This window comes from Podarcis pityusensis (assembly GCF_964106645.2).
Source record: "Podarcis pityusensis genome assembly, chromosome: W".
NCBI classification, from domain to species: domain Eukaryota; kingdom Metazoa; phylum Chordata; class Lepidosauria; order Squamata; family Lacertidae; genus Podarcis; species Podarcis pityusensis.
The window spans coordinates 3,807,925-3,821,207 of record NC_138045.1 but is presented as its reverse complement, the minus strand read 5'-3'; the positions used below and the strand labels follow the sequence as shown (position 1 = coordinate 3,821,207).

General features: G+C 44.2%; 1 protein-coding gene across 1 annotated transcript in view; it reads right to left on the bottom strand.

Annotated features, from left to right (window-relative positions):
• LOC308467792 (putative helicase senataxin) overlaps window positions 1-13,283 on the bottom strand; it is a 232,024-nt gene that overhangs the window by 152,759 nt on the left and 65,982 nt on the right. Inside the window, exon 7 of the mRNA XM_080989496.1 lies at window positions 11,108-11,279. Within this exon, the coding sequence (XP_080845622.1) occupies window positions 11,108-11,279 (172 nt within the window). The remainder of the gene's footprint in view (window positions 1-11,107; window positions 11,280-13,283) is intronic.

Sequence of the window (13,283 nt, the reverse complement as noted above, 5' to 3'; positions counted from 1 at the left end):
AACTTCATTCAATATATAACGCAAGATACGCAAATATATTTTAAAAATAACTCCAAATCATTAACGCCAAGACTGAAGGAATGGGAAGGCTACAAAGCTTATATCAGAGGGAAGAAAATATCTTTCTCTGCCAACAAGGTCAAGATGCAAAAATTAAAAGAAAATAACCTAAAAAAAACTTTTAAAACATTATGGGGCAATATGGCAAATAACCCGTTGTGATGGGACGATGAGCTGCTTGTGTGTAAAATCCTAGTCCCTCAGAGTTTGGTCAAGTTTGCAAACCTCTGTCTGTAACGGAGCCCCTTAAACATGGCTCCGTCAGTCGCTGGCAGATTCCGACAGTGGTTGCTTTCGGAATCGCTTCCAACATAAAAGCTCCTTAACGGAAACACGTCTTCTGGACTCTCTGCGTGACAGTTTCCGGCGAGGAGTGGGTGTCCCTACAGGAGGTCCTGAAACCTCCCCACTGTTTTCGCTGGAAGTGTCTCTGAGCCATCCCTCCAGCTCCCTTTCCCTCAGCTCAGCTCCTCTCCCCCTACTGGTTCCCTCTTCAGCTGCTGAGTCTCTCCCAACCTGTGTGAGCCCTTTCACTTCCCTTCCTTCCGATGGCAGTTCCCTGACATCCACCTCCCCTCCAGGGCCCCCTTCATCCCCTCTCGCCCCCTCCTCTACGGGCGGTGAGGAGGCAAAACCCCGGAATGAACTTCCTTCATCTTCCGATGTCCCGAACACTTCTCTCCACCTGTTGCGGTTCCTGGTCTCGAAGTACTCCTCCTCCTCAGAGTCCATCTCCCCTTCCCCTTCCGATTCCGAGAATCCTTCCAACTCCTCCTCCTCATCGGTGGTCCCAAAGTATTCCCTCCGGAACCTCTCCACAGGCTGAGGTTTCCTTGGGAACCTTTGATGGAACGTTTCTATCAATACCTCGTCATTGATATCTTCTGCCATTACCCAAGTGTTTTCTGACTCCGGTTCTCCTTCCCACGCTACCAAATACTCCACCTGATCCCCCTTCCACCTGGCGTCGAGGATTTCTGCCACATGGCTGCTGCATTCCCTTTCTTCTATGACCGGTCCCCGAGTGGCCATCCCTTCTCGTCCCCCCTCATACGGTGACAGTAACGACCTGTGAAATACTGGGTGCAGTTTCATGTGGTTGGGTAACCGGAGCCTGAAAGCCACTGGGTTGACCTGTTGAATGACCTCAAAGGGACCCAATCTCCTGGGTCTTAATTTCTTACAACCTCCTTTGAACGGCAACCCTTGGGTTGACAGCCACACCCTATCTCCCACCCTTATGGTTTCACCTTCCCTTCGGTTCTTGTCTGCCTGCCTCTTGTATTCTTCCTTCGCCCTTTCTAAGTTGAGTTGGAGCTGACGATGGATTGCTTCCATTTCTTCTACAAAATGCTCGGCTGCCGGGACACCCCATCTCTCCCCTTCTCCCCCTGGGAAAGCCCTGGGATGACACCCATAATTAGCCAAGAAGGGGCTCATCCCTGTGGACACATTCTCGGCATTGTTGTAGGCAAATTCCGCCAGCGCCAACTTTTCTACCCAGTCATTCTCTCTGTCATTGACATAACACCTCAGGTATTGCTGGAGGACCCCGTTTGCTCTTTCCGCCTGCCCGTTGGTTTCAGGGTGCCGGGCAGTCGAAAAGTTGACCTCCACCTGCAGTAAGCTCATGAGCTTCCTCCAGAACCTGGAAGTAAATTGTTTTCCTCGGTCTGAGACCACCCTCAATGGCACCCCGTGCAACCTAAAAATGTGTTCTACAAATAACTTCGCTGTCTCTTCCGCCGTGACTGCATGCGAGCAGGCTACAAAGTGGCACATCTTTGTTAGTAGGTCTACCACCACCATGATGGCTGTTTTCCCCTTGGACTTCGGCAGATCAGTCATAAAATCTATCGACACTGCCTCCCAAGGTCGTTCTGGGGTTGGTAAGGGTTCTAATAGCCCCGCCGGTGCCCGCCTCTCCCCTTTGGCTCGCTGGCATTGCTCACACCCTCTTACATACTCCCGTACATCTTCCCTCACCTTAGGCCACCAAAATTCCCTGGTGACCAACCACATGGTTTTGTGTTGTCCAAAATGCCCCGCCGTGGGGCTGTCGTGCAACTGCTTGAGTACCCTCCCCCTTAAGTCTCCTTCAGGGATATACAGTGCCCCTTTGTAATACAAAGCTCCATTTCTTTCCTCGAAACCCCCTGGTTCCTCTCCCTCACCCCTAAGACCTCTGAGCTTATTCTGGGCGTATTCATCATTCTCTGTTTCCTCTACCAGTTCTCTTTGTCCCACCAATGCCGCCCCACACACCCAGCGGTCCTCTGGAATGACATGTCTCTCTTCGGGTGCTCCCTCCCCCTCCAAATATTCAGGTTTGCGTGAGAGAGCGTCCGCCCTAATGTTCTCTGGGCCTGGCACGTAACAAATCTCAAAGTTAAATTTGGAGAACTCCTGGGCCCATCTCACTTGCCGTTGGTTGAGCACTCGTGCCGTCCTCCAATACTCTAGGTTCTTGTGGTCAGTGCACACTTGCACCTTATGTTGTGCGCCAATTAGCAGGTGCCTCCATCTCCGGAACGCCTCATGAATGGCTAGTAGTTCTCGGTCATACACCGTGTAGTTCCTCTCGGATTTGTTCAGCTTTCGCGAAAAAAAGGCACACGGTCTCCACTCTGACTCCTCCTTCCCTGGCTGCAGAAGCACCGCCCCAATAGCTCTGTCTGATGCGTCAGTTTCCACTCTCATCGGTTTTTGTAAATCCACATGCAGGAGTTGTTGTTCCGAGGCGAAGGCCCTTTTTAGTTCCTCAAATGCTCGCTCCGCCTCCTCAGTCCAAACGAACTTCTTCTTACTGCTGAGACAGTCCGTAATGGGCGCCGTCAGGTGGGCAAAGTTTCGGATGAACTTACGATAGAAGTTCCCAAATCCTAGGAACCTCTGCACATCCTTCCTTGTTTTGGGTGTTTTCCATTCCAGCACCGCCTGGACCTTGCCGGGATCCATGGCCAATCCCTTGTCTGACAGGCGATACCCCAGGAATTCCACCTCCTTGGTATGAAACTGACACTTCTCCAGTTTCACCCACAGCTGGTTGGCTTGCAGCCTGCTCAACACTTCTCTGACGTCTCTCACATGCTGCTCCTCATTCTCAGAATACACCAACACGTCGTCTAAGAAGGCCACACAATTCTTGTAAAGCAAAGGCCCCAGGACATGGTTCATAAACGATTGAAAGCACGCGGAGCCTCCTTGTAGGCCGAAGGGCATAACTAAATATTCAAATGCCCCCAAAGGGGTGAACATGGTGGTTTTCCATTCATCCCCCTTCCTTATTCGTATCAGGTTGTACGCCCCCCTTAGGTCCAGTTTAGTAAAAATCTTTCCCTTCCTGACCCTTGTCAAAATGCCGTCAATCCTGGGCATAGGGAAAGCCACTGGTTCTGACACTGCATTTAAGGCCCTGAAGTCACACACAAGCCTCGGCTTGTTCGTGTTTTTTTTATCCACAAAAAACACTGGGCTGCCCCCCACCGCCCTGGACTCTCTGATGAACCCTCTCTTCAGGTTCTTGTCAATGAACTCTCTTAGCTCCTGCATCTCTCTGTCTGACATGGCGTACAGCTTGCCTACAGGGAGCTGTGCCCCAGGGAGTAAATTGATTTGACAGTCAAAGGGTCTATGCGGGGGTAGTTGGTCAGCTTCCCTTTCGCTGAAGACGTCGCGGAGATCTGCGTATTGTCGTGGTACCTTCACGTTCTCCGTTACTTCAGTCCCTGCTAGGGTGGCTTGGGCCCCTGCCAAACCCTTTCCCTCTTTGCAGTGTTCTAAGCAATGTGCTGAACCAAAAGAAACCACTCTCTGATGCCAGCCCACCAGCGGATCATGTAACGCTAGCCAGCTCATCCCCAATATAATGGGAGCTCCTCCCAAGGTGGCCACATTAAACGCTATCAGTTCGGTGTGCCTTGCCACCTTCATTATCATTGGGACGGTCTGCAAGCTGACTTCTCCTCCCAACAGCTCCCTGCCATCGATCGTGGTCACCTGCAGGGGGTTGCTTAAAGGGATCGTCTGTATCTGGTGTTCAGCTGCAAACTCTTTGCTCATGAAATTGCAGGAGCTGCCTGAGTCCAACAGCGCCTTTATCTTTAGAGGGTGTCCGTTTGGCAGCTCTAGCGCCACTTCTATCACTAGGGCGGGTTTAGGAGGTTCTGGCGTGGGCACTTTCACTGCTCTTTGGCCTGGCTGCTGTGCCCCGACGGTGGCAGCCAGGCGTTGGCTTTTACTTGCTTCGGTATTTCTTCCTCTCTTCCCTCCACAGCTCCTACCATCCCTTGCCATTCCTTCCTCTGGGGGCAGACTCTGGCAAAGTGACCTGGCTGTTGGCAGAGATAGCATTTCCGGGCGCCTTTTCCCTCCTTCTTTCCCCCCTCACTGGGCTTTGAAACTGCGCGCGCGCGCGCTGTTCCGATTTCCATCGGCTCTGCCGGCGGGAAAGTTGGCTCTGGAATGTCTGGAATGCGGAACTCCTTCCAACGTTCCCCCTTCCCTTCCCGCCTCTCCAATGCTCTCGCCTCCTGGCGCGCTCCTATGGTCAGCGCTGATTTGGTCAGCTGGTCCATAGACTCCGCCCTGGGCGCCCGGGAAAGTTCGTCTTTCACAGCCGAAGAAAGCCCTTCTTCAAAGAGCATTTGAATGGGTTCCGCCGATAGATCCCACCCCAATTTATGGATCAACATGGTGAACTCAGTCCAGTACTCACGGACAGATCGGCTCCCCTGTTTGCAAGCCATTAACTGTCTGCGGACCACTCCCTGTTCAATATCGCTGGAAAACATCAGATCCATGGCGCGAAAGAACTTCATCGTGTCCTTTAGGACGTCACTATTCGCTGCCATCAGGGGTCTAACCCAGTCTCTCGCCCCCTTTTCAAGATGCCCAATCACGAAAGCCACTCGTGATTCCTCGTCAGGGAATTCATCAAACTGCAGATTGAGGGCATATTGCATCTCTGTCCGAAAGCCATGATAGTCTTTGGGCTCCCCCCCAAACTTCTGCACCAATCCTGGTACCTTTCTGACGAGCTGGGTGTCTTTCCCCTTTTTGTCTGCATCCTGAGCCCTCCTCTCCTCAAGCCTCGCCGTCTGCAGCGCTAGCTGGACCTCCAACACCCGGTACCTTTCTTCCAGGCTTGGACCCGCTCCAGCTCCTGCTTCTCCGGTTCCGGCTGGGTTGCTCATGATGCCTTCTCCTGCACAAGCTGCTCACGAAGACTGTCGGAATGCTGTGATGGGACGATGAGCTGCTTGTGTGTAAAATCCTAGTCCCTCAGAGTTTGGTCAAGTTTGCAAACCTCTGTCTGTAACGGAGCCCCTTAAACATGGCTCCGTCAGTCGCTGGCAGATTCCGACAGTGGTTGCTTTCGGAATCGCTTCCAACATAAAAGCTCCTTAACGGAAACACGTCTTCTGGACTCTCTGCGTGACAGTTTCCGGCGAGGAGTGGGTGTCCCTACAGGAGGTCCTGAAACCTCCCCACTGTTTTCGCTGGAAGTGTCTCTGAGCCATCCCTCCAGCTCCCTTTCCCTCAGCTCAGCTCCTCTCCCCCTACTGGTTCCCTCTTCAGCTGCTGAGTCTCTCCCAACCTGTGTGAGCCCTTTCACTTCCCTTCCTTCCGATGGCAGTTCCCTGACACCCGTCTAGGGTTACATATGAAAGAATACAACAACAAACACTAGAACTGAATAATATACTAGCTCAAAAAATTGAGTTCAGCTTATTATGTCTAAGACAAACATATTGGGAACAGGGAGAAAGACCGACAAAAATTCTAGCTAATCATCTAAAGCAGAAGAAAATGAACCAAATAATGCCTTTAATAAGAAAGGGGGGGAAAATCACAGCGACCTCATCAACAGATATAAATAACAATTTTTTAAAATTCTACAAAAAGCTATATGAAGGGCCAGAAAATATACCAGAGGATGAGGTGGAAAACTTTTTTCAGGATATTAAACTACCAACCATTGAAGAATATCACAAAGATATGCTATCAGCCCCCCTGATATTGAGAATGAAATAGAAACAATGGGTAATGGAAAATCACCTGGACCAGATGGTTTCCCTATAGAATAGTATAAAATATTCAAAAATTTATTAGTCCCCAGACTTCTAGAAGTTTATGAGGAAACAATATGAGTTTATGAGGTATAAAGGTGTCTATGCTGCAACATTTAATGAAGCTTTAATAATAATTATACCAAAACCTAACAAAGACCCCACTGAATGTGCAAATTACAGACCAATTTCATTAATGAATGTCGATGCAAAGATTCTGAATGCAATACTGGCTGAAAAATTACAAAAAGTCATCCAAGACTTGGTACTTAATAATCAAACAGGTTTTATAAAAACAAGACAAGCCACAGATAATGTAAGATTAACAATAGATTTGATAAATTTAAAGAGCAAGAGGAGTTTATGATAATGTCACTAGATGCAGAAAAGGCTTTCGATAGAATCTATAAAGAATTCATAGGGATCGTGTTATGTAAATTTGCCTTCCCTACAGAATACAGTAACTGGATTAAAATGATTTAGAAAAATCCAACATCTCGGACTGTTACAAATGGTAGAATATCTAATGTGATTAATCTAAAACAAGGAACAAGACAAGGATGCCCTCTGTCTCCGTTACTATTTAATCTATGCCTGGAACCACTAACAAGAGTCATAATTCAAGATGAGCGTATCAAGGAGGTAAAACACAACAAAGAAAATTACAAAATTGTATTATTTGCAGATGACAACCTTCTATTTATTACAAAACCAGAAGATACAATTCCAATAATTATGGAGAAAATAAAAACCTTTGGCTGAATATTGGGCTATTCCATAAATTGGACAAAATCAGAGATTTTGCCAATAGGGCATTGTATACAAATAGGCTACATTGTATAAAAACCATCAATTTTGGATGTGCAAAGACTTTATTAAATATTTGGGCATAATGATTTCATCAGATGTTAACCAAATTGTAAAATTACATTTGAATCAAATTATAAAATAAATTTATTTTGATATTGAAAGGTGGGGACCTCCAAACCTTTCCCTTTGAGGAAAGGTTAATGTCCTCAAAATGACTATTGTTCCAAAGCTTTTATACATTCTTAGAGGATTACCAATATATATTCCCAACTTATATTTTCAAAAAATAAATCAAATATTGAGATTGTGCCTGTGGGGTACAAAGCCGCCAAAAATATCATTACATAAAATGCAACTTCCAACTAAGGAAGGTGGTTTTGGACTCCCAAATCTGGAATTATATCACCAGGCCTACCTGCTGAGCAAGACAAATTGCTGGAGAGCAAGCAGGAATCCCAGTTGGGCTACTCTCAAATATAGTTTCATTGAATCTCTTGTGGGGTGGACCAATCTCAGCTACAACTATAAGAAATATCCCATTAATCTGGAGACTATTAAAGCACCCATAAAAATTTGGATGAACGTATATAAAAATACTAAGGATGACCCTTACCAGCATGAGAAATTAACAATATGGGCCAACCCAAAACTAAAAATTGGAAATCAAGTACAGTGGTACCTCGGGTTACAGACGCTTCAGGTTACAGACTCCGCTGACCCAGAAATAGTACTTCAGGTTAAGAACTTTGCTTCAGGATGAGAACAGAAATTGTGTGGCGGCAGTGGGACGCCCCATTAGCTAAAGTGGTACCACAGGTTAAGAACAGTTTCAGGTTAAGAACGGACCTCCAGAACAAATTAAGTTCCTAACCCAAGGTACCACTGTAATAATTTGGCAAAACTGGATGAAAAAGGTATTTTGACACTGAATCAATTAATTGATGAGAACTACAAATTTGTGGAATATAAGACTTTGCAGGTAAAGTATGGATTAACCAGTGAAATACACTGGCAATATATCCAATTGAAACATATGTTGGAAAAGCAGTTTGGCCCTGATGCTATAGCAGCATCGGAAACACCCATGCTGTTACAAGATTTAATCTCTGCAACTAAAACAAAAAATCCTACACTTGCCCTATATAAAACTTTACTTAACAGGAAGAAATACGATTTAGAATATGAAAGTCAAAAATGGAGTAAAGAGCTAGGAGTACAGATAGCAAATGATATAATAATAGTAATAAATTTTATTTATACCCTGCCCTCCCCGGCCAGAGCCGGGCTCAGGGCAGCTAACATCAATAAAATTTCAGTAAATAATAAGGAAAAAAAAGAAAAGGCTTCTGGTTGGCCGCGCGATTAATGGTGGACGGGAGCTCTTTCGGAAGAAAGAGCCCCAGCGTTTTGAAGATTGGGGCGACCGCGAGAGTGTCGCGGAGCCCCCAAAAAACCTCAGATCGGGCTTTCTGAGGACCTGGTGTTCTGGCAGGTACCCTTAGTGACTCCTCTGCTCCCCGGTAAGCTCTAATAAGAGCCCCGAGAGCGAGCGGGGTTGGAGACGCGGGTACTGTGGAATTTACTCACTTTCTTCATAGCGCGAAGCTCCAAGTCCGGCAATTGTGAGCGACCAATTTCTCCGACCAAATTATCAAGGATTGGACAATTGTGAGTAAAAAAGATTTTAATTTGGACAGTTAATTGGAACGAAAGGGATTTAAATTACGGAGGTCAATCCCTTTCCGCTGAAGTAAAAGTGAAAGCAGTTACCGCTGACCAAAGCCGTAACTTTAAAAGACCTGTCAAAACTTCCAAGGAAATATGTCAAACCCCTCTTTCTGCAGGGGGAAGGGGGGAGAATTTGATTGATTTGAGACCCTGCTTGAGATAGACTTGACAGTGGATTAGACTCTTTCTTTTTAGAAGCGGTTCTCCCGGCAGGGGAAGGCTAGACTCCATTATTATGTCACAAAGGGAGCAGATACATTCAACTTTCGTTTTCCTCTTTGGGGATTACAAAGTAACTGCTGCTATCTGAGATTGTTAAAATAGCACACAGAGTTTCTTTTACCCTCCTTGAACTGTTTGAACTAATTTTGTGGTTCCAATAAAATAAAATAAAATAAGGAAAGAGAATAAGACTTTGAAAGAGGGAAGCTGTTGGGCTGCCTGCTGCTGCCTGCGCACTAAAAACCTGGTGGACTCTGACTGGGTGAGCTGACCTTGAAACTTTGGAATAGCTATGGAATAGCTATGGCTAATGGGGTAGATAAGTCTGAGAAAAGTAAAAGTAAAGATAGAAGACCTTCTAAAGCACCAACTTTTGAAGAGTCGGTGATGCAAATGTTAACAGACATAAGAGCAGGTGTGAGAGGAACTCAGCAGACTGTACAGGAGTTGAAACAAGAATTTGTAGATGTGAAAAAAGGCATTCAAGAGGTCAGGGAGGAAGTTGCTGCCCACAAAACAAGACTGAAGGAATTGGAAACAGTGAGAGTGCCTGACGTGGAGAAGATTCAACAGGATGCCCTCAATGCAATTGCTTTTTTACAGATGAAGGAACGGGAGAATCCACTGAGAGTAAGAGGCGCACCCCAATTGGAACAAGATAATCTTAAGGATTGACATTGGGTCTACATTACAAAAAAAGCTTGAAGATTAAAGATAAGCCAATTGTTTTGTTTAAGGAGATTCCAAAGCATTTTTTGAACCTAAGGAATAACTACGCAGACTTGGCTGGAACTCTGAGAAGGAAGAACATCTTTTTTAGGTGGGAATTTCCAGAAGGCCTCTCCTTTAAATTTCAAGGAAGGAAACAAAGAATTAGGACCGTCGAAGAAAAAACAAGGTTCCTGGAAAAAAATGCCAAGGGTCTGGGATTGGAAAGTGAGCAGACGCCAGGGGCAGGCGCAGGATCTCCTGAATAGTTTAAGATGGTATTGAGAATATATTCATGGAATGTTAATGGTTTGAACTCACGACCAAAAAGGAACCAAGTATACCATGTGTTAGCAAAACAGAATTTGGACATAATTTGTTTGCAAGAAACTCATGTTACTAGATTACACAGAAAAGTCCTTCAGAATAAGAGACTTGGTCAAGAATTCATTTCATCTGACAAAGTGAAGAAAAGAGGAGTGGTCGTTTACATGAAAGAAAAATGGAATCCCAAAATGATGTTCAAAGAGGAGGGAAGATATATTGCAGTAGAAATCAATGCACAAGGCGAAAAATATTTGCTGTTGGGAATTTATGCACCAAATGATGGCAAAGCAGAATTTTTTAAGAACTTGGAAACAAGACTTCTGGACTATTTGGATTATAAATTGATTTTGATGGGGGACCTGAATGGAGTTGCATCAACGCTTATGGATAAAACACAGACACAGAAAGTAATGAATGCTGGCAGATTACCAAAGGTTTTTTTTGACCTGTCAGACATATGGAGAGTGAGAAATCCAACTGAAAAAGACTTCACATTCTATTCAGATACAAATCAAACAGAAGTGGGGTGCTTCTTGCCCCCATCTTTGGACAGTGTCCTTCTGGCCCCATTAAGACTTCCTCTAAGTCATTTCTAAAAAGATTAAACAATGGGGGGGGGGCAGAATACAATCCTATCTGACCCCTCTTAACATTGTGATTTTGTTAGAGAGTTGCCCCAGCAACCTACATGTTGCTATCACTATATAAGGCTTTTATAAGGTATAGGAGTCTCTTGTCCTCCATCACTGAATACAACTTTGACCATAATTTGGATCTAGGGATGGCGTCAAAGGCAGATTTTAGGTCCATAAAGGCCATATATAAATGGCCTTGGAGTGGTCCTAGTATATTTCTCTGCTAGGTGTGACAGCACAAGACAGTGGTCAGATGTTGAATACTTCGTACGGAAAGCAGCCTTGGCTTCAGAGGTTATGTTATTATCCTCAAGAAATGTTGCTAATTTAAAGCAAATGAAATGGGCATATAATTTCCCCATTATGGAAAGCAAACTAATTAGCCTATAGTTGCCAAGATCTATAGGTTGTCCTTTCTTGTAAATTGGGACCACAATTGTATACTTCCAGCTAACTGGGATTTTACCTGAATTATTTACCTCTGTGAAAAGAGAATGTGCAAACTGCTGTATTTTAAAAATAATAATAAAAGGATAAAGGACCAACCTGATGCAACTTTGGCGAATAGTCTCTCTTGCTTTCTGATAGCTCGCATGGTTGACAATAGTTTGAAATGCCTGGATTGGATCAATGACCTGTCCCCATACTTTAGACCCAAGCTTATCCAGGATCACCATGAAACAGTGGAGCGCAGGCCAGAAAGGATTGATGCTTTCATCTAAAAAAACAAACAAAAAAAAACAAATCAAAACATGCTTAGATGGGAAATAGCACTTAGAAGACAATAAAAACATGTAAATTTAAAAACAGTAAAGAAAAACTTGTTGGGTACAAGAGAAAAAATGTAAAAATCCAGTATCAGGCAACACCTTTTATCCAGACCAACCAAAACTTCCAAAAAATAAGTGAACGAGTTCTTTGGAAGGCTCCATCAGGTTGAATTTCAACCGAGGATCATTCCACGCCAAATCACAAATCACCTGATTTTAATATTTGACCGTGCTCTCACGACTCAGATTTTCTTCAGGTTTTTTTATGTGTCATGGTACTGCCGGAGAATGCCAGGGAGGAGCAGGAACAGGCAGAGGGAGGTGGGCAGGAAGTGGCGATTGAGTGATCAGAGTGATCTGATCTCTGAGTGATCAGAGGTACTTATTGCAAAGAGCATTCACAAGCCATCACCACTATGAGATAACCTCAAATAAATTTTTAAAGATTTTTTGGTCCAAAATTGGGCACAGGAGAATTTTTTGAAAATTTCAATTTTTGTGCAATTTAGGCTAATGCAATTTCTGTGTCAGTTTAGAAAAAAACTCCTGTTTCGCTTATTTTTCAACCGATTGGGCTTATTTTGGTATCAAAATAAAGCTAATTGTGGTCTCTTTCAAAATAAGGTATAAAAATGGTATTAGGTGCCACAGAAAAAGGTCACCAACCATTCAAAGTGAATTTTTGTCATTTTATTCCCGGTATGTTCAATAAGCCATAGCGCACAAACCACAACTAACACGTGTATCATACTTTTGTTGTAGAATGGGCTAACCATGTACTTATTATGCTGTAAAAATAAGGAGGGCGTTTTTTGTGGTTATAAAATAAATTGATTTTGAAGTTTTTTTTTTACAAAAAAAAAATATTACTTTTTTGGACAGGTTTAAGGTCTCTTTGAGCCTGAAATAACTCACACATTCGTGAGAATAGTTAAAATTGTACCCTCTGATGTTACAATGTCATCTGATGTATTTAAAAAAATAAGTTTTATTGATTATTTAATAAAAACAAAATACGTCTCAGAGCCCTTGTTCATTTTATTGTGTAAAACACTTTTGCAATGATATGGTCAAAGCTGTTTTGTTTCCCATACATGTAATATGGTCAATGATGCTGGTTTTTTAAAATAAATTTTATTGGATTTTTCAATTTTATATTCAACCAAATAACACAATGTAACATTTGTCATATAAAAAACACACACACAAAAACCTTCCTCATGACTTCCCTCAACTTCCCCTTCCGGTTCTTTAAATATTTATTACTTCTGCTTAATTTTTGTCTTATTTTTATGATCTTATAGCTCAATATTCTTAAATCCCCGCGACAGGGTGAGCTCCCGTTGCTCGGTCCCTGCTCCTGCCCACCTAGCAGTTTGAAAGCACGTCAAAGTGCAAGTAGATAAATAGGTACCGCTCCGGCGGGAAGGTAAACGGCGTTTCCGTGTGCTGCTCTGGTTCGCCAGAAGCGGCTTAGTCATGCTGGCCACATGACCCGGAAGCTGTACGCCGGCTTCCTCGGCCAATAAAGCAAGATGAGAGTTGCAGAAATTAATTAAATCAATCTGAAGAAGGTGCAACCAAATTGATTTCTGCTCCTTGGGGCTTATCCACACTTACCAAGTGCCAGAGGTTTATTTAAAAGGTGGTCCCTCACCTGGGTTACAAACAGAGGTGGTATAGAGGTGAATTCTAAATACATTACTTCTAAATACATTACTTCTGGTAAATCAGCCACCATAGCCATTAGAAGGCAGTGAAAATGTGTGTCCTAGGCTTTTTACACTCATCTAAAAAGACTCCCCCTTCATGGATCACTGCCTTGCCGTGGCGAAGGGGCTTGAATAACTCAGAGAAGCTATGAACTATGCCAAGCAGGGCACCCAAGATGAACAGGTCATAGTGGACAGGTTTGACCAAACGTGATCCACCTGGAGCAGGAACCGGCAAGC